Source organism: Cupressus sempervirens, chromosome 11 (genome assembly GCF_028749045.1).
Source record: "Cupressus sempervirens isolate cs-2001-9-10 chromosome 11, ASM2874904v1, whole genome shotgun sequence".
Taxonomy (NCBI): Eukaryota; Viridiplantae; Streptophyta; class Pinopsida; order Cupressales; family Cupressaceae; genus Cupressus; species Cupressus sempervirens.
The window spans coordinates 766,487,367-766,513,296 of record NC_143128.1 but is presented as its reverse complement, the minus strand read 5'-3'; the positions used below and the strand labels follow the sequence as shown (position 1 = coordinate 766,513,296).

Genomic DNA, 25,930 nt, shown 5'->3' with positions numbered 1-25,930 from the left:
GAGTCTGAAGAACTCCCTTTGAAGCCTTGATCACTGAGGTACTTATCAATTTTTATGTACCATGCCCAAAGGGCCTATTTCAAGCTATAGTGAGCTTCTGCCAATCCAAGAACCTGATGGTCTTTACCAGCAACCTTGAAACCAGGAGGTTGCGTCATGTAGACCTCTTCATGGAGATCACCATTCAAGAAAGCACTCTTGGCGTCCATCTGATGAACCTTCCAGCCAAACTGTGCTGCCATAGCTAGGACTTATCTAACGGTGCTCATCTTTGCAGTAGGAGCAAAGGTCTCCTCATAATCAATGCCCTTACGCTGAGAAAAGCCCTTCGTAACTAAATGAACTTTGTACTTATCCAAAGTAGCATCCGATTTGTATTTGATTTTGTAAACCCATTCGCAACCAATGGGTTTCTTCCCTGGTGGGAGATCAGAAATGACCTAGGTGTTGTTCTTCAGCAAGCTCTGGTGTTCAGATGTCATGGCCTGTTCCCACTCTAGAATTCCTTTAGCCTTGGAATACATTTGAAGTTCAAACACACTGTGAATGTTGACCATGAGAGAAAAGTTAACAAACTCTGTAGGTTTGCTCTTTTTCCCGAGCAATTCTCCCATCAATGAGCTCATCATCACGAAGATCAGCAAGTGTCTTAGCCCACCACTTAGGCCGAAGAGTAGAACGACCAACATTAGTATCAAGAGATGCTTGGCGATCAGGTTCCTCATCAGAAGAATCTGGATCAAACTCAAGTGAAGCATCTACAAATCGAGGTGATCCTACAAGAGAATCTTGAGGTGTTTGTATAGGGATCACTGATATAACTAGAGCTATAGGAGCTACTAGAGCCCTCCCATTAGGTGGACCTAATGGAAGCCGAACTCCCAAATCATGAGCCTTCATAGGCTGGTTTGTTGGATCAGGAATAGGAGAAACAGGCATGAAAGATCTTTGTTGCTCATCAAAGACTACATCACAATTGTAGATGAGACAAGATGTCTCAACATCAATCAAGCGGTAGGCTTTGTGAAGACTGTTGTATCCAGCAAGCATGAGTTTCTGACTCTTGGCATCCAACTTGGTGCATGACGCATCAGGGATCCAAACAAAAGCAAGGGAGCCAAAAACCTTCAAGTGACTAATTCTAGGCTTGCGCCCTGACCAGGCCTCTTCTAGAGTTTTACCTTTGACCGCCACTATAGGTGACCGATTCAACAGATAAACTGCAGTGTTAACTATTCTGCCCAAGACTTCTTCGAAACATGTCTATGTTCGAGCATAGATCGAGCCATCTCGGTTATTGTTCAGTTTCGACATTCAACTACAGTATTTTGTTGTGGAGTGTGGGGTGTTGTTAACTAGCATTTGATGCCATGAGTATCCAAGAAGCTAGAGAAAGCATTAGAACAAAATTCCCCCCATTGTCTGATCTAAGAGTAATAATAGATTTCCCAGACTCTTTCAACTAAAGGTTTAATCTTTTGAAATACAAGAAATGCATCTAATTTCATTTTAAGAAAATACACCCACATTTTTCTACTGAAATCATCAACAAACAACAAAAAATACTTGAACCCAAGAATAGGAGTGGCCATAGGGCCGCAGATATCAGCATGAACAAACTGAAGTACCTGAGAAGCACGCTATGAATCGCCACTAGTGAAAGGTGTGCGATGTTGCTTCCTAACCTGGCATGCATCACAAACTCCAAGCTGTTGAGTCTGAATCTTTGTCAATCCAAGAACAAGCTCATCCCAAGCAAGCTGTGAGAGATAATGCACATTTAAGTGCCCATATTGCTAATGCCAAAGTGTGCTAACTGAAGACCGTCGAGCAGCCATAGCTTAGTCCTAAGAATCACCAAAATCGGTAAGTTTGAAAAGACCATGATCCTCAAGACCCACTGCAACAGTAGATTGAGTCACCCGATCAATGATGGTGCACTGATGTGAACTGAAGGTGACATCCAAGTGTGGAGAATGTCGCAGCAGTTGACTGACTAAGAGTAGATTTAGTTCCTAGAACGTAGTACACGTCAAGAAAAATGAGATTCCTCCCAGCAAACTTAATCTAAATGTTGCCTTTGTCGACAACCGTGTACTCTTCTCTACTACCGACAATAACAGACTCTATATAAGGCTCGTAGGCAGTAAACCAATATCTATGGTGAGTGAAATGATGAGAGGCACCTAAATCAATGTACTATGCAGACGACTTCACAGGATTTGCAGGTCTTTTAGTCATACAAGCGTAAAAGGCAGACTCTATCTACTCATTGTGCTCTGCACTATTTGCTTTGGATTGTGAACCTGATTGCTTAGATTGTGCAACTAAGCGTTTCCAATATTCAACCTTAATGTGTCCAAACTTGTGGCAGTACTTGCATTGAATGTTTTTTCAAGAACCATCTGATGCTGGAGTAGAAGACTTCTGTTGAGATGGCTGTTGAAACTTGCCTTTATCCTTCTGAAAAGATTTAGCAGCAAAGGCTTGCTCTGTGGAGCTGGAGCTGAAGCTGCTACCAAATTGTTGTTTCCACCGATCTTGCTGAAGCAGAAGTGTGCAAAGATCAATGAACTTCAAATCAACACCAGAAGACGTAATGTTGAGAGTCTCGATAAAATGCTCATAGGACTTTGGTAAACTTTGAAGAGTAATAACCACAATATTCTCTTCCTCCATCTTGTAACTAATGGCAAGCAACTGATCATGGATTTCCTAAATCCTATTCAGGTGTGCCTGGAGCGAGGTTCCCTCATCTATGACAATAGAAAACAAAGTGTTCTTCAGAAAGAAAGCTCTGCTTTTGTCAGAAGTCTCATGAAAACCTTTGAGATGTGTCCAGATCTCGGCAGCTATCTTGCCGAATGGAATATGAGAAAGTTGTTCATCAGCCACGAATAATTTGAGAAGCATCACTGCCTCTCGATTATTCAAATCCCATGTATCTTGATCAGGACCAGGAGTAGTTGGACGATTCATAACACCCAGAACAAGTTGATCAGTGTTCTAATATTCAAAAATTGCAATAATCCACTGCTTCCAAGTGCCATAATTTCAACCATTGAATTTGGAGTTGTGCTCGAGCAGAATGTTTGTCAGAGATGCCATGGCACGTTTTTCAATGAAAAAATGTGATAATCTGTGAAAGCATGTTCTTCGAGGCAAAAAAATGGAAGACTCAAAAAAATTGGAGAGTGGCCTAGAAGAGAGCTCAAAAAACCCAAAAGGAATATGTTGTCGTTTTCTAGAGCCGCTGACTTGAAAATTGAGGCACCCAGAAAAATCTCGCAACCCAATTGAGCTCCCGAAAAACCCACCAAGAATCTGAAATCAAAATAATTTTTCAAGCTCAAAAAATTGGGGTTTCGAGCAAAAAACAGGTCTACGGCCATGGAGGTCAAAATTAGCAAAAAAGTGGCAGAATGTTGTAAAAACATGCCCGAAAATGGACGATGTTGGTGCTGAAAGAGGCGTTTAGGTTGTAGCAATCAAGAAACAACCCCAAATGTTGCAAGAAGTTGTGATTTTTGTAGAGGCAGAAATTGCGATTCATATCAGACATTGCATGGGTTGAAAACACCACTAGGAGGCTATAGTAGGTTGGGTGGGACTAGAGTTCTGGAGGCTATAGATTGCAGGAATGGGTGGGCCCCTACCATTCTAAGGCCCCTGCATCTGCATGCATATATGGCATCTGTCACGTTGGGGTCATGAGGCAGGAGAAAAAAACATAATTTGACGCTCGTGATTTCCGCTGCCCATAGAGTCCCAAATGGAAACCCTAAGACAAAACCCTTGTTCGAAAAATAGAGGATTTTGATATGACAAAGCAAGGATGACAGAAAAATAATTTCGAAAAGGAAATTATGATTTTCGAACAAAAATTTAAGAAGTAGGCTTTGATACCATATTACGAAGGAATTGGTAAATACTTGCTTATTATTAACAAAGACCGAAAGGTCATTATATACAAAAAAATAAACGATGTTTCCTTAGGAAACAATCGTAAAGAATAGAAACATTCTATTCTAGCTGAGAAAGCTAAAAAGTTACAGCTAACTAAAGCTAACTAGATATTTACAATAGATTACCATTAACTAATAATAAACGGTTATCTATTATCGTAATAATGTGTAATTCCTGTTGATATTGTGGCAACTGATCATGTAGTGGGGGTTATTTGTGTTCTGTGAGTTTTCTTCTATTGTTTCTGCATATAACTGTTTATTCTTATATTGTTCCGGATCTGTCAAACCTTAACAATTCCAACTGTCTCGACCCGCCAAGAGTTAATCCCTAACTTGATTGATGCTTGTTCTTTTGGAGCTAAAACGAAAGGTATCAATAATCATTGGTTCCTCTCAAGTAGCCTGTCCTTCGGATTTGGACTACCAATCTCCAAGCTTCCCAAGCAGCCAGTCTAGTTGGAAGAGCTGAAGATAAGTCTCTTGAAGATTGTGAGGACACTGTCAACAGCAATCCAACTAAAACATCATCTCCAGAAACACCCAGAATATTGAGAAATAAGATATTCCTGATCTCAAAGAACCTTTCCAAACTATGTACGACAGTAATAAGCTTGGATAGTTCCACCTGTCAAAAGCTTAATGTTTAATTCTAATATAGGAGACAGCTCTGAGGATATTTAAGGTTAGAAAAAACAATCACCACCTTGCTTTGCAAGGTTGTGCAAAGCTAAGAGCCTAGCTCTCCCTCTTAAATCTTCTCCAGGCTACTAGATAAGAAGATTATCAGCAAAAATGTGAAAGGACTTGAAGCCCTGATAGAGGAACCATTGTTCAGTTTTATATTGGTCTACCATCTAGAAAAGAACGGGACTTTCGTATTCTTCAAAAGGTAAAAGCAATTGGTTTGAGGCTTGAACATCCTTTGCACACAATTTGGCCTTGTGGCATCATGTTTCTCCAATAACCACTCTGAAGGTACTGGGAGTGCTTCCAACCTCATCAATTCAAAGTGATCTGCTGCTATTTCTGATGTGGGATATTCTCCATATAGGAGAGCCATTCAAAACCTAATGGACGTTGATGGCAAGAAATTTGGTCTTTGTTCTGTTACAACCCAAATGATTATAGAGAAAGGGTGGATCTTTGTACTTGGTTAGAGGGGAACCTGGAGGATATAACATGGGTCACTAGGGGATATTTTAATGTAGTTGACAACAGAAGATAAACTGGGTGGAAACAGAAGTGTTTGGAAAGGAAATTAAATTAAATTTTGGAGATAAGTTCAAAAGGATGAGAAACCTTGTGGATCCCTTGTCAAAGCATAAATCTGACTACTGCGGCATTGGTCCACTTGGAGCAACTTTCAGGTAAGCAACCAAAAAGTCCACACAAACCTTGACAGAATCCACCTAGACTGCTTTTTTTGAGTTTTGCTCTAGTATAAGTTCAGAATTGATGAAGATTATTCCTGTTAATCTCTCTGATCATTCCAATGTTGAGAAGAAGTTCCATATTAATTCTTAATTGACAACCCTCTGGAATTCAAAAGACTACATAATATTTATGGCTCTCACCTCAAGGATAAACAGAGAAAGACCTTCCATTTGATTTATGTTTGAAGTTGGGAAATACAGAGCATAAAATGTTCAAGGAGAAGATTGTACTCACAGGACTACAGGGACTACAGTCAAAAACTTTCTGTTACGTGTCAGCTGTTTTCCATTATCTATCTGTTCCCACCATGTCAGCTTATTATATATTCCCTGATCTTCTGAAAAAGGGGTACCCTTCTTCCAGTGAAAGAAATGGTAAGTGACCTGCAAATTTATAAGAAGAGAAACATGCCAATTATTAAAAGTGCAACAATTTGAACATTATAATTCAAATATTTCATTGAACCATGAATTAAAGATATATGTATCAGATAAAATTTCAACAAATAAATGACGACTACTCCAGATTGCAAACTCACTAAGTTTAAACTATGGATTAATTTTCTCAAATATACATTGTGCAAATTATGTGCTGAACCCAGAGTACCTCGCATATCCACAATATAACTTCAACACTAAAATTTTTGGGTTACATATGACATGTGATGCTCCCAGGAAATTCATATTAATACTGAAATCTGCTATGTTCCCCCAACCAAATTTAGAGACCAACTGTTCTTAACAATGTCTTTACCATCCCCTATGTTGCCATACCACTGGAAATTATTAGAAACAATAAAGTCTTTGTAAACTGATTTCAGAGAAAAATATAAATTGTACATTGTCTCTTGAATATCAATATTATAGTGGAAATCCACAAGTTCTACAAGCATAAAATGTTACATCTGAAGTTTTTATCATTTATGTAATAAGGTAAGGCCAAGGAGAATATTCATCATGAACAACTAGTATATTATCATGCATAAGATGCATAAGAGGTTTACATAGTAGCCAATTTACAGCACACATAAGCCCTGGTTCAATTCATTGGATCTAATGCGGCTTGTAGATTTTGTTACATTTTGTAATATGCCAATGTGAATTACGGATTCTAATCTCCCAGTATTATTAAATTATTGGATTATTGGTTATGCATAAGAAGGCTTAAATCATAGGCATCATATTGATCAAGGAACTTTGAGATGGTGAGTATCATGGTTCGGCAATTGGCTCAGGTATCATATTAAGAGATTTGCTTGACTAATTCATTTTGTAAAGAACATTGTACGGTCTACCCATCCCCTATCTTGCCATACCATTGGAAATTATTAGAAACAATAAAAAATTCTTTGTAAACTGATTTCAGAGAAAAATAAAAATTGTACATTGTCTCTTGAATATCAATATTCAAGTGGAAATCCACAAGTTCTACAAGCATAAAATGTTACATCTAAAGTTTTTATCATTTATGTAATAAGGTAAGGCCAAGGAGAATATTCATCATGAACAACTAATATATTATCATGCATAAGAGGTTACATAGTAGCCAATTTACAGCACACATAAGCCCTGGTTCAATTCATTGGATCTAATGGGCGGCTTGTAGATTTTGTTATATTTTGTAATATGCCAATGTGAATTACGGATTCTAATCTCCCAGTATTATTAAATTATTGGATTGTTGGTTATGCATAAGAAGGCTTAAATCATAGGCATTATATTAATCAAGGAACTTTGAGATGGTGAGTATCATGGTTGGGCAATTGGCTCAGCTATCATATTAAGAGATTTGTTTGACTAATTCATTTTGTAAAGAACATTGTATGGTCTAAGACTCCAATACAAACATGGTAGCATTTTCTACAACTAAATGAATATTTGAAATCCAGTCTTTAGATTGTTTGACTTTTAATATTTTGGATAAAATAGTACACAGCACATTGAGTTGCATATTTTTGCTATTGTTTTACATATTTTTATATGTTGGACCTTTTCTATTTACAAGCGTTAACAACGTCAATTTGGCCAAATAGGTATTTATCAAGGTTACCAGGAGACTGGGGTACTTGGAGACCTTGGAGACTGGTACTGGTACTGGTACGGCTAATTTCCAAAAATAGGAGACGGGGGTACTTAGACATTAATTGTTGTTTAATAAAGAAATAATTATACATCATTGACAAGTCTTTCTAGAGGCAATTAAGCAAATTGATTGGAAAACTATAGTGGCTATCATTATAATTACTAACATATATGATATAAGTAATAACAATTTTTTAAGGGGTGATGATAGAGGATAAGATTTAGGAGTTTTATGATGCCTTATGCTCAATATTTTTGGTGGGAGACATCAATTGTTGGTTGGGGGACTTTGGAGATGGCAACCAAAACCTTTTGCATCCAAACATTTTTGGGGACGTCTCCGGTACCTAGAGATGTGTCTCCGGTGCTGGAGGTCTCCAAGATGCGTCTCCAGGTATAGGAGATGGGTCTCCTGGTAACCATGGTATTTATGTTCCAAAATATAACAGCAATCTACAACACAAGATACATATAGAAAGTACCTGTGCAACAGCAATACAAACCCAGTAGCATTTCCTACAGCTAAATGAATATTTGAAATCCGGTCTTCAGATTGTTTGACTTTTTGGATAAAATAGTACACAGCATATTGTGTTGCATATTTTTGCTATTGTTTAACATATTTTTATATTTTGGACCTTTTCTATTTACATGTTAACATGGCAATTTGACCAAAAGGGTATTTATGTACCAAAATATAACAGCAATGTACAACATACTTAAAGAAAGTACCTATGCAGCAACGTACCCTGTGGACACGTCTCCCCACAAAATCTCCAATGCCTTTGAGACAGGGACAACGCAGACGGTGGGACGTCGTTCTGGCATTTCTGGCAGCACCGGCCATCTGCCACCATTCAAGCAGAGACATGGGGAGATCTTGGCATCCCCTGAGTGGACAGGGAGACAGAAACGTGCCCCTCAATCCCTCCAGAGGATAGACCAGCATCCCCTGTCATAGCAAAAAATGAATTTACTTTAAAATATCATTTTTTTATATTTTATAGGTCGTTTTGTAACCCTATGGCTGGGGCCTGTGTCGTGATATATTGCTTGAAAATTCACTCTGTGGCTTCATGTGCATTCATTTTTTGGTTTCTTACTGTTTGCAACAGCAGCAAGAAGCAGAGTGAAGAGCTGAGAAAAGGGTGCTTGTAAGAGGGAAAAGAGTGTTTGCAAGTCAAAGAGGAGTAACAAGGAGCATGAAGAAGCAGAAGATTCTTCACCTTGCTGAAGAGATTTTTCAAGCAAAATGATGCACTATGAAAAAAACAAATTCAGAAACATTGAAGTGCTTAGAAGCTATACAATTAATTGTCCATAAGGCATAATAATCATGGACACTTTTACATATGTAGTAGCAAGCTAAGTAGACTGAGTTACAATTGAACTCAATGGTAAAACATTCTCAGGGTATTCTTGGCCCATTAACCAACACAAGTATACCAAGTAAACCTTCACACTCATATTTGTGAACCAATACTTATGAAAGATGGGTTTTTGTGAACAACAATTTGTAAGGGAAGCTCAATAATTATTTACACTTGAGCCAAAAGAAAGCAGACATGAGTGAATCATGTGACATCAGTAATGTTGTCAAACTTTTGAAATCTGCTTGGTGTGTGCCATCGATACACTTTAAGCCCCAATAGTACTATGTAAACTTCACACAATGTCACCTTTAGAATGAATGACTGCCATGTTGACTCCCAAGCCAGTCATTCCAATGTCTTGTGCTCAAAATGATGGACTGACTGACCCTTATGTTCCCTAAAGAATGGCAGTGCATAAACAATACACCAACTTGGAGCTCATATGAACTGTCCAGTACATTATTCATCCCTACCCATATCATAGCAATCAATTTCTGATGCAGGAGCACCCTGGGTTGCACTGCTATCCTGCACGTTTTCAGTTTTTACCTAGCTGCTGAAACTGTGTTTTGCTGAAACTGTGGTGCTGTTCTCTTTTGTGTTTGCTTCCGTTGTGTTAACTCTTGCATGATGGTTTGGGTAGCTGAGTGTACCTATTGGCCTTAGTTACTCCCAGCCTTCCCTGCGTCAATTTCACACTTCTATAACATCATACCCTTGACTTCATTTTGGCATCCTCTTCTCATGTGGCAACCTAATTCGAGTATCATTCTCCCTCTAAAATTCATTGATGGTGTCACTGTCCTCCTCAATCATCCAAACAAAGCCATCCAAAAAAACCTTTGAAACAATGATGGACCCATGGCTTCATTACATGATAAATTATAGAGCTTTGATCATTGCAACAAAGTATTAACTCTGCCTTGTGGAAGGATGGAAAAAGGTAAGAAAGGAAAGTTATCTTATGAATGGGTAGAGAGAGTGGCAGATACCACAGAATGTCAAAACTTCATATGTATCATTTGTTTCTAAATTGTGCATGGGTCAGATGCTTCTCAAAAGTTAACAAACGAAAAAAAAAAATTTACTCTGAAATCAACTTCCTTGATTCTTGATTTAAGATCTGATTTTTCCTTCCAGAACTTCATACAAACAAGTTAAAACACTGCATCTAATACAGAATTTAATCTCCTGAAAATAATTAACCAGAAACAATTAAAACAATCCTAAGATAATTAGCCTTACATGCAGCTCTCCAAAGGAAAATTAAATAAAAAACACAGAAACTAGGAAAATAAAGCAGAATATAAACCCAATGTATAAAGTACTCCCTATTTAACAAAAAGGTTAAAAAGATATCCTAAATATAGTGACTGACTTTCTGAGTTTCCTCTGAACACACAAACTAATTAACAAAATAGAGAAAACTAATTTTAGTTTTGTAACATCAACTTATGCAGCTAGAAAATAACCCCCTAGAATAGATTGTTTTATGAACTGGTCCCAAAACTACCTCTAACTGTAGAATGCATAAAAGTGTCTTCAAGAGTGACTGTTGTAAGCTTCTACAAAAAATATCTATCATCTTGATGGAAACTATCACGTAGCTTTTGAGCACCCCATGTCTCATACAAAAATTGCTAGCAGCGTCTAACTGTTAACTTTATGGCACTTGGTCATAAATTACAAGGGACGCTCAATTAAAATTCATCAGTCCCTATCTGGCAACACGCTCTTGGCTATCACTATTTTGGCTGCTTCTCTTCTTTTTGTCTTTGTAGTGTTGTAGATTGTATCCTTATACAACTTCTTGCTTACTTAGGCCCTATTTTAGTGTCCTTGGTCTTCCATATTTATTATGCTTGATTCAGCCTTGATTCCATTTACCACAGCCAAATTCTACCTATTTTTTGCCATTTTCTCTTCAATTAAGACTCCTAGTACCAATTTGGAACCTCACTGGGCAACCAAATTACCCTATTCCCCAATGATTGGCCCCAAATTGAAATCCTGTTGCTTTATTTAAGCAAGCAATCCGAGCCTGTACCAGCTTTCTTTAAATTTTGCATCCTGACATGATGTGAGGTATATAAACAAGCTTACCTCCCTCATTTCGAGATACATACAAAACCAAGCATACAAGTAAGAATATCGTTCAAGCATCAAGACCAATTAAGGAAATTCAAGCAATCAGAAAAAACAGGCAAGAGATCAAGTATTCTGAGCATTGAAGATCATGGAGTAAAATTGTGAACATGTCCATGATACTATTTTCAACTATCATATCAATATCAAGTACCTTCATGGGCACTTTGACGTCAAGAATGTTATGAAAGTATAAGCATTTCATTTTCAGATCTAGCCTCTACCATACCTTATTACACTTTTCTTTCAAAGCATATTTCATTTCTATTCCAAGATTGACTCCAAAACTAGGGTTTGACAGAGAAAATCCGCTTTCCATACATCATCCTCTCTTTCTTGAGTGCAGAAATAGGCAGCAACAATACAGATTAAGATTCAAGAAGATCAAGAGATTGGCTACACTCTACAACTAAGTTTATTGGAAAATTTAAGGAATAGGGTAAGTTGGCCGCCCCATTCCTAGGAATAGGGCAACCAAGTCACCACATTACACCCCCCCCCCCAAATCTCGGCATCAGATTCGGTCTGCAGATGTGCTATAGTCTCCGATTTATGTTTCTAGTCCAAAAATCAGCATTTCAAATCCTTAATTGTCCGTGCACATAACGACCCATCTTTTCTCCCTATCTAGCCCTAAATCTTGCATTTACATTTCTAAATCACATTTATGCATGCAACTCTCCATTTATAGCAAAGGATCATTGCAATCACTCAGCACTTGAGCCTTCTTGAGCCTAGTGGATTATCTTCATTCTAATGTGAGAAGAGTCAGGTCTAGGCTCCCTAGTTTGTCTCTCCAAGCTAGTGGATACCTACCTTACTTGCAACACATTTCTTTCATTACAATACAGTTATAGGAAGTGATGATATCCATAAAGTTCTCACTCAAATGTTGCAAATCCGATAGGAACTGCCCTTATGGCAGGGCTGTTTTCTATCCCACCTATGTAATGCCTTCTAAATCATGGATAGGATGACCCTAAATTCCATAAAACTATTTTCAGAAAAAATGATTTTGCTAATATTGGAGCTTCGGTCACTCAAGTCTCCGTTGATGTAGGCTTTAAGCACATTTCAGATGCTATAACCTTCAACTGGATCTTGAGCAGGTCCATCCCCAATAAGGAGGTGATCATTCTGAGATCAAATTGTGGGTTGAGCTCTTTTTGTTGGGCGTCAGAATAACCTTCTCCTACAACACACTGAAGATATTGTCAAAGTCAGCTGTCTTTCCAAGTAATTGGTGAAGAAGCATTTGAACATGGCCTTCTTTTATTAAAACTTGGCTTTATATATTGATGATTTGAAGGTTTCTTTTATGGGATAGGAGGATAAAAATATCAACTGCCTTGACACACATTTCTATCTATTAATGGCTTACTAAGAGCTAAATGTCACTCCTTTTTTAAGCCAGTGATAGATTTGAAGCCCAATCTAGTATCTGACCTAGGCTATTATGATGGTTTTATGTCTTAAGTTTTTTGGTTATTTCCTTTTTACGGATTTCTCTTTGAGGGTGTTGTAGATGGTTGGCAACGTAGGCATTATCTTGGTTTTTTTTGGGTGGCAGAAAGTTGTTGCCTGCCCCATTTCTGCACCCTCAGGATTTGTATATACTTTTAGGGGTGTGGACTCCAATAAAGCCCACACTTAACTGAAGAAAAGAACCTAAGTTGCTGAACTGTAGGACTTTTCTGGGTGTTTCCGGGTATGAAACAAATCGGAATCTGATTCTGAATGAATCCCTTGTGGGTACACATCTGGGATTTGTATTTTTAAAATCCTGGAATGTTTAGTGATTCTAGTTGATATTTTAGATATTTTTAAGACCAAGACTGCTGATTAGCGAACTCTAAACTTACCTATCATCAGATTCTGACTTGATCTTTTTTTTAAAGAAACATGAATTAAAATTAGAATGATATGTTTTAAAGTTTGAAATTTGTAATGGTTTTGTTTAGCACATGTATAGGTATATGACATTCTAAACTTAATTCTAAGATAGATAGATACGTACATACACACACATAAGCATATGCATATAACACAGTGCACACACACATTTGTAAGAAAGTACCAAAAACGCACACAACCTCCTAAAAAAATTCTGCCGTACCAGTGTTTCGTACCCACATACTCATTCTTGTTTCCACTCCCGATTCAGCAACTTAGAAAAGAACATTGAAAAGAGGTGGTTCACATATAAGTAGTGCATCAACTCCTACCCATAATGATCATTTCATCTAAATGATCCGTAGACCTCAATTGCCTCCAACTTACTAAAGCGTGAATATGTATAACTATCATGAAATAGTATCAAAGGAGGCTTCACAGTTGTAAGTTTAAGTGAGAGTCCCTCCATGCATGGAGCTATATATAAGTGACAATACAATCTCTACTGAATTCCCATTTGATAGCTAACGTATAAATATGTTAATGAAATCACCATAAATTTGCACATATCAACAGCCCTGATAGCATATCAATCACTATTGGTGAGGTAACTTGAGCTAAAATTGTTTCCCAGAAGTTAGACAAGTAGATAATAAATATTAAATATTAATTACAAGATATCGAATAGACAAGGTATCGAAAAGACAGGGCATCTTATTAATAAATCTCCATGGAATCCAACGGATCAACAGAACGGACAGATTGAAAATAGTCTATGATCAGCTCTAAATATTGGGCACCAATCTGGATGAGCTCCCTGTTGAATAAATTGGATATAGAGGATGAGGCTATTCAATGCAGTAACATTAGTACAGGGTGCAAACAGATCTGGACAGATATCTTCTAAACAGATAACTATCTCAGTGATATGTTTCTTGGTTATCACCAGTTATAAATATACTTTGATGGTTTTGGAAACCTTGTTAAACTGTGCCCTTATGTCTTTAACATTATTGGCTAATAGGTATTTCAGCAGACAGGTTTGTTTTAGAGCGTCTATGCAGCCAGTGGAAGTTCGATCAAATCCTTCATATATTAAAATTTAATATTGATATATAGATATTATCATTGACATTAACCAAAAATTCTTTAATGAAATTAAATAGGCATCCACATTTGTCAATTCCAGTAGCCTAATTCCCCATGCCCATGCAAAAATACTAGTTACATTTTTTTTTTGGCAAATTAAAAAAATTTAAAACCTCAATCCAGTTAATAATTACTGGATGAAATTTACTTTGTACGGCATTTAATAATTAAGGCAAAGCATTCAAAATTTAACCAGATTAATAATTGAGAAATCAAAACAACATAATCTTGTAATCATCTTTCAGTTACATCTCCCTCATATTCTTGTCATACCCATACAACAGATTACACATTTTATAAGGTGAAATTGCAGCATCTACAAAATAAAATAGCGGCACCTTTTAATATTAAACCTGGGTGATAGAAAGTAATAGGAGGCCAGCCAAATTCAAAGAAAGCAGATAATAAATTAATAGAAGGCAGCCAACCTTGATGAAATTAAAGAATTAATAAAGGACTGACACAGCAGACAGATTGAAGTTACAAATAAGGAGGCCAACCAAGATAAATAATCACCAGCACTTAATTAACAAACAACCTTATATTAAGAGTTGCACCACTTGTGAAGGATTGTGACTCCCACACCTTGAGGAATATAAAAGAGAATGGAATTATTGATGAAGGAATCCATAAAGAATTCAATTGATTGAACAAGAAACAAGAAAAGCGTTAAATAGGTAATCTGATCTTGATTATGAGAAAAATCTGAATTACTATTATCAGCTTAGGATAAGTGAATCTATGTGTGGAAGTGTGGTACAATTTATGAACGCAATATTTATTCTTTGCTGAAATTATAGGGATAATTAAAGGTAAATTAATTGTAATTCTATTTGATATATAGGTGATGACATATTCATATAGTTTATCTATTTCAAATTGGGTAGAAATGGATGCAAGATATAAAGGCTGATAAAGCTTTTTGAGTTTGCAATGAAGACTCGACATACCTGCCAAGAAGTATGTCCCACGTAGGAGGTTAAGCCATGAGGATTGGGAAGCATATGCATGATCTTGGGGTTGGATGATGGGAGGTAATCTTCAAAATCTTATCAGTCATGCCACTCGTCGCGGGTTAAGTCTCATGGACTGGGAGGCTGATTAGTGCTTCTAAGCTTGATTGAGAACAATAGAGTGCCTTCAAGGTGAATTGATGGATGGAGTGAACCATTTCCCAGCCATGCTCTCGCAATACAAGGATAACTATTCTTGAGATTGTGAGTTTGCAAAGTTTCTTTCTAATTTCTAATATGGTTACTATAGGAATATGCTTTGGATGATTATTAATAACATCAATAATATATTATTGGATTCTTAACCCTTATGAAAATAGTTGGCCTTATTGATTACATTTCAAATGTTCACTAACATGATTGCAACTCCTAAACCAGTATTTATCTTGTCAAAGACTTTTCAGATTGGTGAATTTATACTCTTAACTGTATTATATTTCTTATTTTGATTAAAGCTATGGTTTTAGGGAAAAATATAAGAATATCCCCAAAGGAGGCATTACAGTTCAACAGTTCTTCCAGTTATCAGTATATGAACAGCATGAGCAGTATGAAAATCTATGGTCGCTGTAAATGATAGTCAAATCAACAAACTGAGAAACCAATAAGACAATCTTTAAAATCATCTTTTGATCCATCTCTGTCATACTTGTATAAACTTAGCATGGAATGAAGTTCAAAAGTTCTTCCAGTTACCTTTCAATGAATATATTGTAATAAAACAACAACATAAGCAGTAAGGAAAACAATGATTACAATTTACGACAGATGGGCCAACGAAGACTTAATGATAAGGTGGATGACAAATACAACAACTGCTTGATAAACAACATACATATGCATTTGGGAGATTTTAAGCGAATATAACTCTAGATCTATAATAATAAGTAGTATACACCCTACAGCTGTGGTACAATGGACCTACTGATACTAGTTGTTCAGTCCTACTACTCTTCCATATTTAACAAACCTTCAAAATAAATAGATTTTATATGGACATCTAAACATCATTTCAAAATGCTTTAGTCCAGTAAAATAAAAAATTATCAAGGATGAAAACAACAGAAAGAGATAAATGCAAAGTTACAGGAAAAGATTGCATATTGTTGAAAACCACAAGGCTCCATTTCAACACATATAAAAATTTTATAGGTGATATTTTAGAAAACACAAGAGAAAACTTCAATTTACCTTTCGCGCATATTGTTTAAACTATGTACCTTCAAACGTCCATTTGATGATCATGTTCAAGAGTCGAGCAAACCTGACTAATTCATCTACACACAAACATATTTACTTTCTGACTTTGATGCAAGTAACGCCCAAGTCTCGTGGCATTGAAAAATAATCAATTAAATTAGACTAGGTGGGGAGCATGGGAAAGCATTAGGGCTCCCATGGCAGAGCAGATATAAAAAATAAAGATAAAGCATAAATGAATAAGAAATCACATCCAACAAACTAGGTGCAGCCCATCTCAATGGACGATGCCGGACATAATCCCCAAAGCCATCCCTCAAACGAGAATTTAGCTAACCATTGATTTTAAAAAAAAGGAAATTAAATTTTAATATTGTAAGGTTTGAATGAATTTACTGACCGCAAAATGGCAGAGACTAACGACGGACCAAGCTGTCCCAGGAGTACATCCAAAGACCGAGAGCACGATGAGCCAAGCGAAAAAGAGGATGAGAATGTAAGTTGTCCACACGCCCGGATACATGAACCATGATGTGTTCTTATTCAAATCTGCTGGTGGCACCGCCTGCACGTAGAGATTCCCCATGCCCCGGATCAATCTTTAAGCTTTCGTCTCCGACAGCAACAATTTCTATCTGCTGCAAATATAAATTGCAAATCTGCTATTTTCCCTGCAGACGGATATTTTGGGTAACTGCGCTGTACAAAATAATTGTCTTGATGCCCTAAAGCGGATTGTATCCTTCCCCAAACGTTTACGGGTTAAGGGATATTTTATTACTTTGCAAAATGAAATGACAGCTCCCCGTCAAATTATTTGTCATTAATCCACTTTAATTTTAATTTTTAATAAAACTAGCATCTGCACCTTTGAAGGGTACAAGGTATACACAGATAGTGTTATATATATCACATAATGTTGCACGATATCTTTGTTGTAGAGAGTCTCTCTTACTCTATTTTGTTTTATAGTGGAACATTTGATGGGAAAATGTCATCTTTATTATTATATATGTGAAAAATAGTTACATTTCAAGCAAGATCCCTCTAATTTTAGGATACTTGCATATGGATTATTAGAACATTTGATGGGAAAATGTCATCTTTATTATTATCTACATGAAAAATAGTTGCATTTCAAGCGAGATCCCTCTAATTTTAGAATACTTGCATTTTGGCATACCTATGGAAGGTAAATGTGGGTTGAATAAGAGGACTATCTAGTCTCTCTACTGTAAACATAGTTGTAAATGTCATCCTTTCTCTTTTTATTTTACCGATGTCAATTATTGCCCTCTAAAGCACGAGACCCTATAATTTATGTATAGTAAGAGCTCATGACATGGTGAGTGGAAGTTTTCTTTACCAGCGTAATGTGATAGGTGTAATACCCCAAAATTGGCTCATTGCCATTATACCAATTCTGGTCTATTCCTGATAATTTCAAAAGTCCTATTCTAATAGGCAATTCTCATTCTGCTATTCACTACTTGACTTAATTGTCAGATGCAGAAAACCTAAATCTACATTCATCATGCTTATTATTTAATTCCTATAGTATTTACTCATATTAGTCACATTAAACTTATTGATTAATATTTAATTTAATTATTAAAGTATTTATACTTTAATTAAATTAAATTATATCCTAAGGCTAATGTACTGTGGAATTAAATTTATTTAATTTAATAAATACGCCTATCTTAATTAATTAAATGTAATTATTTAATTAAATGGGAAAGGTGTTTCTAATTAATTAAAAGAAATTATTTAATTAAATGGAGTACTTACTTCTAAATAATCAAACAAAGTTATTTAATTAAATGGGAAGCCATTCTCAATTAATTAAATGAAGTTATTTAATTAAACAAAAGTGTCTCTAATTAATTAAAGATTATTTAATTAAATAGAAAAAGTAATTATGAGAGCATATTTCATTTTATTAAATTAAATATCTCAAACAAAATCTCTCTTCAGTTCAAAAAAGGGGAATTTCCAGCTCACTATTGATCAAAAATGAGTTAACTCAGTTAACTCCTTTTTCTACTCAAATTAAAACAGTTAACTCCTTATTTTACTCAAATTAAGTCTGTTAACTCCCCTTAATTTGGGAATCTCCCTTTATGACTGAAACTCATCTTCAATCCTGACCGTTGATCTAAATCGATCTCAACCGTTGATGGATTCCAAGAGACTCTATTTAAGAGACCCTCATCTCTTCATTTTAGGAGGATGAATTGATTTGCTATCGAATTGCTGTTGAAATTCATGCTCATGTTTACTTACATTTCTTGCATACATTCTCATTCTTAGTTTGATCTCATTTTAGTTAATCATGCATATGCTTAATCTAGTTTGCTTCATTTGTTCTTAGATTACATTGCATCTTTCATTTTTTTTAGATTAATCTGTATACTCATTCTTAGCTTAATTCCATTGTCAAATCCTTCGTTCTTAGAGGGTCTGGTTGCCTGCACCTCGATTCTGAGGATATTAACAAGCAAAATCTCTTTAGATCGAAGGCAACAGGTTGCTTTGCAAGGCAAATTTTGGATGAACAATTCAATGTTCATTCCGTGATGAATTCGCAAATAAGGACCGTGTTGAAGTGTGTGTGTTAGCATAGGCCGCATTTTCACATACACATTTCTGGCGCCCACCGTGGGGCAAGAAAATCAATTTTTTTGGCCTCTTTCTGTATTTTTTTAATCATTTTTTTAATCATTTTTTTTGTTCTCTGTCCGTACTGTTCCGTACAGATTTGGGAATCTTTGCGCGAAACTGTTCATTTTCGTGTGAGGATCTAGAATCTTCGTGCGAAGATTCTTTCCGCATCGCACGAGAAAGTTTTTTTGGTGCGCGAAGCTTCACGAGACCTGTTTCTTCGCGCGAGCCGATTTTAATTTCGCGCAAGCCGAGTTTAATTTCGTGCGAGCCAAATTTAATCTCGCGCGAGCCGAATTTGATTTCGCGCGGGCCGTAAACTTCTTCGCACGGACTGTCAGAAATTTCGCGCGAAACTCTGCTAACAGAGGCAAATTTTTTGCATTGATTTGCGTGTTTTCTAATTTTTCTACTGACTGCTCGCAGTTTTTAGTGTTTCTGTGTTTTTTGATTTTTTTGAACAGCATAGCAGCGGTTTGTGGAACAATGGGAAAAGCGTGCTAAAGTTGTCAAAAACAGGTAAAAATCTACTAAGCGCGTTGTGAGGATCACCAGGTTATCTTCATCAGCTAATAACATTTCATTTGGATCTAAAACAAACATCTTTCATGTTGAGCTTGTGTGTTTCCTTCTGTATTTCCATTTTACAACACATGCATAAACTCATACTAGGGTGTGATCTCTATTAGTATTCATTTAGCAGGCTTAGTCTTTAGTGATAGATCTGATTAGCTATCTTGGGTTATTGGACTCGCTAATCCGTCGGCCCCTCGTTCCACCCTGTGGTTGCAAGCTCAGCACCACGTTAAATAGGGGAGGGGTCTACAGGACATAAGCGTTAAAGGCTCCACAAGGCAACCCTTTTGTGCTTTTTAGAACTCACTAATTTCTGAGTTGTGGACTCGTTTTGGCTTGTGTGAGGGGTTAAATGTTCCACATCTTTGGACTCACTTCACATTAGTTAAAGCATTAAGTGTACCACCTTGTGCTTTTTGATTACTTTTAGATAGATTTGCTTTCGAAAATTAACATCTGTACACACATAGTAATTAAGCCCCCATGAACACTATTCGTGGATCTTGAGGGAGTGGGTTCCTAGTGAAACTCCTCTCTAAGACGGATTCCTTATGGGTGGGGAGGATACTTTGAGCATCTCGTAGATAGATGAATCTTTGACTTATTGATTAAGGCATCCTTTCTCCAAAGAGGTTGATAGATCACAAGAAGATGATATCATAGATCTTTAAGAGATAATCTTAGTCTAGCGTGTCAGATTAATCTGTTTGTTTTGATTAGGCTAAAGGTGTCAAAACCTTGAATCTGGAAGCTAAGTCCCCTTGTGGTATACTATTGTGAGTCGGTCACCTTTAGAGAGGGTTAACCGTAGCAGACAATCCCTCTACAGGGAAAACTGTGATGACGAAACCTCAAGCGGTAATAGCCATTTTCGCCATGGTAGTGACAACCGTTATATAAATGTCCTTGTGGAAGAAATCTCCACAGGTGTGGTTCATTTTGGGTTGTCAGATCTCCCTAGCAGCTCTTGAAGATTAAGTTCTCAGTCTGTGTCAAAACCTCGGTGCGCCGGGATTGGAGGTCACCCCTGTGAGCCATAAAAGTTGCAGAGTCAAACCATTATTAAATACCTTAAAGAAGCCAACTTTTATTTTCTAGGAATGTGTGCAATGATTGCAAAACTCTTTGAAAATGTACACAAATAGCTCTCTTAGGGATTAGCATAAACTAAGTCACTTGATTGTCCATGCGCAAGGTTGCTTTTGCCCTTGCTCATTATTTTCAGAAGTGCTTGGAATCACTTGCTTGCTATTCTACGTGCCTGTTTATCTGCTTGGTTATTGGATCGATCAAAAAAATTTGTCAAAATTAGTCGTTGTTGTGAAACTGTTTTGTCCTTTCGCGCAAAATCTTTTAGTCTCGCGCGAAATCATTTGGCTCTCGCGCGAAATCATTTTGCTTTCGCGTGAAGCCATTTTTCCCTCGCGCGAAATTAAAGTTCTGTTGCGCATCTTCGCGCGATCCAGAAACATTCTCGTGCGAAATTAAAAACTGTTACTGATCTTCGCGCGAGACAGAAACATCTTCGCGCGGCCCGTAAAACTTCTTCGCACGACCCGTAAAGGTTTTTCGCGCGAGATTTTGTATCAGCATTTACAATCTGGGTCTGTTCTAGCTATCTGCAGCCTGCACGCTGTCCTTTTCTGTGTTCGTTTATCACTCTCTGTTTGCAAACAGTCCTAGAACAATGACACTTCACTTAACTGAAACTTGTGTCTTATACCTTGACTAGTCTCGTCTCATATGTAATCTTGGTCCTCGTCTTAATGCTTGTCATACTTTGTGCCACAGTGGTCATAATCTCTTGTTGTTCTAGCCTTTAAATCAGACCATTTGTGCCTTAGTGAACATCATTCTTGCTACTATCTTGTCCTTTTTAAGACTCAGTTTTAGTATAGTTCTTGTCCAGGTTCTAGCTTCTTGTCCTTGCCTATGACTGTCACAACCAGAAGCGACAACGTGTTTTATCCTGATAACATTGGACGTGGTCGCGCTAGGGGTCGTAATCGTGGCAGAGGTAGCTTACCTTTCGCTATGCAATCTATATCCAGTTTGGCTAGTGAGGCATCTTCACAGTCTTCCTCACCTGCAAGGTCATCTCAAGTTCAACGAACATTTTCCAATTTGCAACAAATTAGGAATCCTTTTTACCAAAAGGATACTGAGACAGGTAGGAGTCCTGCATTCTCAAACACAATGTATGACCCTTTCTCCACAGACCCTTTTGAAACACAACGTGCGAAAACTGAACAAGTTCCTATAATGACTAATCGTGAACCTAAACGGGGTAGCCATAGTCGATATCAAGAACAACCTAGGGATGACAAGGAGAAAGAGAAAGAAAATGACAATGATGAAGAACAAGAAGAGGTGGAAATCCTTCCTGAACACATAGCAAGATGTCAAAGAGACAAAAACTTTCAGAACGTCGTGGGAATCCTAATCAACGAAGAGAAAGAAAAGTACTTTCTCAAACTCGACCAAGAGGGAGCTAAACTGCCCACACATTTCAATGTGGAGACCATTATCACACGTGAAGAAGAAACTGAGACCACTAAACTCCAAAAACAATTGAAAATTATGCAAGACCAATTGGCTCAGATGATGCATGAGAAAGAGAAACCCAAAAAGACATACACATTGGACGCTCTTTGTTCATTTCCATTTGACAAAAGTATAAACATGCCACCTTTCCCAAGAGGTGTAGAACTACCCAAATATGACAAGTACTTTGGTACTACTGATCCCCAAGATCACTTGCGAGAATTCGGTGCTTTGTCTATGGAGTTTATACACAATCAAACGTACCTCATGCATTTATTCCCTAGAAGCCTAGGTGGTCAAGCTTTGGAGTGGTTCTCACATTTACCTCCTGGTATCAAGACATTTGATGAAATTGATAATTCATTTGTTCAGCAATATTCTCATAACATTTAACATCCTATAAATATTCGAGATCTATGCAACCTTAAACAGAAGGTTGGTGAGCCTTTTCTCACTTTCCTCCAACGGTGGAGACAGCTTTATACTAAGTACTCCCGTAAAATCCCAGAAACGGAGAAGCTCGACATTTTCACTGATAACCTCTTACCTAATTTCGGGTATAGAGTCCAACTACAAGGTCCACGTACCTTTGAAGACATGATTACACAGGCTATCCGTATCAAAGAATTTATGGTCAAGAAAGGTGAGCTCACTCTTCAGAGAGACTCAAAACAAGGTTCCACATCCAACAGGGATAAAACCAAACATGTCAACAAGAACCGAGAAATTGTACATGATGGGGTTGTTGATAATGTCACACCAAAACCTGCTAAAGCAGCATTTAATCTCACAGACTGCTTCAAAGCGGCCAAAAGTGCTGAGAAGCCTCCTCCTGACAATAAAACGTTTGGGAACAAACCGAGAAACTCATGGGCAGCATGACCCAAGCTAGAGTATACGCCTTTAGGAGAACCTTTGGATGTGGTTTACAAAACATTGCTACAACACAAGCTTATCTCACCAATGGATAACCCTCGTCCCTATGATCCACAACCACATCCACCATGGTGGAATGAGACCTCATTTTGTGAGTATCACCAAAACAAGGGACATAAAACCATCAACTGTATAAACTTATGTCATAAAGTCCAGGACATGATTGATGCTGGTGAACTTGTGGTAGATGGACATAACAAAAACTCGGACCACAAGGCGTTCAAAGAGCCTTTCCTAGCTTATGAAAAAGGAGAGACTTTGAAACCAGAACCCTACAATAAGGTCAACTATACATATTCCACTAATGACAATGTCATTCACATGGTTGAACCTGTAGATTCTGAATACTGCGACGTTATTACCATAAAGGGGAAGCAAGATAACGATAAACCCAAGACACCATTTGTCTTGAGAGGCCCTACTTCCAATAACATGGATAATGCGTCTCCGCAACACTGTGCTAACGCTATTACTCGCTCTCATGCAAAATTGTTGCTCAAAGGTCCTACACCTCCTACTTCAAATCTTGAACAACACAAGGACAAAGCCCTTGCTGGTCCATCCGGTAAAGGTGCAAAACACACGACGAACTTGACTGCAACCAGTTATAGTGTTCTAGATCAATTGAAATGAACCAATGCTCACATTTCTATATTTGAGCTGCTTAAAATCTCACCTGCTCATAGGCAAATTCTGGACAAAGCCCTCACTGAGGCAAACGTTCCTTAAGATCTTGATCTTGAATGATTTCAATCCATGGTAGGTCACCTAACCTCACCTCATCTTATGACCTTCTCTGAGGAGGATGACAACACACTGAATCACCCACACAATCAGCCTCTACACATTGAGGTTATGATCCACTAGACACGTGTTCGTCGGGTACTCATTGACAATGGCGCTGGCCTAAATATTGTTTCTGCGGCTCTGCTTAGACAATTGGATTATTCTGCGGACTCTGTTGATCCTCGATGAAAGATCACTATTAAAGCATACAATGAAGTAGAACGAAAGTCACTAGGTCTTGTGACTTTACCAATTCGCATCGGTCCTGTCGAAAGGGATGTCACTTGTCAGGTGCTTGACATTCCCTTAGCCTACAACATTCTGTTGGGACGGCCATGGATACATGAGATGCGCGTTGTGTCATCCACATACCACCAATGCATTAAATTCCCATTTCATGGCTCTGAAGTTACTATTCCTGCAACTACTAGCTACACTTGCAATATGCTCAAAGCTGCTGATTCTTTCATCCCTGCTAACCATGAGTCTACTGATTGTCACAACAATAAGCTGAAACAAATTGAGCAGTTATTTAAATTGAAAGAAACTGGTATGGGAGAGTACCACATGGAACCAGTGTTATCATTAACATCAATTCCAGAGTCCCCTCGACATTTTGGGAGACCCTCAGTAGCCAAGAAGCCATTCGTGTTGACACCTCAAACCAAGTTTAATGGCTCTTTTGTCAAAGCTACAGTTCCCTTAGAAGATGAAAGCAAAAACAGAGCCATTGTTGCATGGCTTTACAAAGAAGAGTCTCCAGTAGACCTAACAGAACAAGCTCGAGAAATCACTCCTAAGAAGTATGGACCCGGTCTTAAGCTTATGAAGCGTTTTGGCTACAAGGGAACCGGCCCTAGTGGGTGCAATAACAATGGTTTAATAGATCCTGTCAAAGCAACAGCTCGAAGCAACAGTGACACAACTGGCCTAGGGTTCAAGAAGGTCCCTTTCCATTTGGGATCCAATAAATTCATACCCGTACCTAGAGTTCATCTGAAAATGAGTCACAATCTGAATCAGGTACTCGAGAGGAAGAATCTGATGATGAGGATTCTTACCCTCATCCTATTCCTTATGATCTTGCTAAATTCTTTGCTGAGCCAGATGACTTTGTGCCACGTGTTAGCACTGTGGATGATACTAGTGACTCTTCTGAGGACAATACTGAGCAACTCAAATATCATTCAGAAAAGGGGGAATCTAGTCAGTCATGCCATATTGAGTATTTGTGCAAGAATCCAGAGGCTGAAGGAGAGTATGTCCCTATCACTGTTGGGGAGTTCTATAGTCTCTCACCATGTAGCACTGATTCTCATGAATATGAATTTGACAATCTTTCCGAAGTGACTACTAATAAAGACATTGACCAAGTGCATGTCTATGAAAATCAAATCGAAGTGAGTCAAATGTCTAGGGATAGGTCATAGGGGTCTGATCCAACTAGTGTCTTAGAGTCATCAATTACTAACGTTCGTACTCTGAGACATTTGAATACACCTGTGGGTGAGGTCGTCGTAGGTCTTGAATTGCTAGTCCACGCATTTAATAACTATACTGTGAACGCAATTGAACCAGCCACTACTCTCTCACTCGCACATCTCGAGCTTATAGACTAGAACCCCAATGCATCTAACGAAGTCCCCACGTTCTAGAATGACTATACTCTTGCCTGTTACCTAAATGCTATCGAACCTGTAACGTCTTCCACCAATGAGCAAAGCATCAACATGACTGAGGCCGACATCAAATATCTCAGTCACATAATTAAAAAGAAAAAATGCAAGAGGTCCGATGGTGAAAACCACATTGTGGCAGTGTCAGATCCAAAAAAAGTAAAAACAAAAGACGTATCCAAGGGTGAAACCCTCTCTGAGGCGCCCACGGATGAGATATTTGATGTCCTTCCCAGTCACTTTCAGGAGAGATCATCAGTGTTAATAGAGCCAACACAGCCGATTAACCTGGGCACAGAAGAACATCCTCATGTGATACATCTGGCTCAGTCATTGTCAACTGAAGAAAAGGAACAATTCATTGCCTTTTTTAGGGGAAAGAAAATAAATTTTGCTTGGACATATTCTAACATGCCAGGATTGGATCCTGATCTTATTATGCATCACTTGTCCATAACACCAAGCATAAAACCAATTAAACAGAAGCTTCAG

At 37.7% G+C, this 25,930-nt stretch overlaps 1 protein-coding gene across 1 annotated transcript in view; it reads right to left on the bottom strand.

Annotated features, from left to right (window-relative positions):
* The window catches only part of LOC149531866 (uncharacterized), a 37,527-nt gene extending 20,514 nt beyond the window's left edge, over positions 1-17,013 (bottom strand). The window contains exons 1-2 of the mRNA XM_089808533.1: positions 16,657-17,013; positions 5,637-5,785 (exon numbers count right to left, since the gene is read on the bottom strand). Coding sequence (XP_089664659.1) covers positions 5,637-5,785; positions 16,657-16,842 — 335 coding nt within the window. The 5' untranslated portion in view covers positions 16,843-17,013. The remainder of the gene's footprint in view (positions 1-5,636; positions 5,786-16,656) is intronic.
* Positions 17,014-25,930: the final 8,917 nt, after the last annotated feature.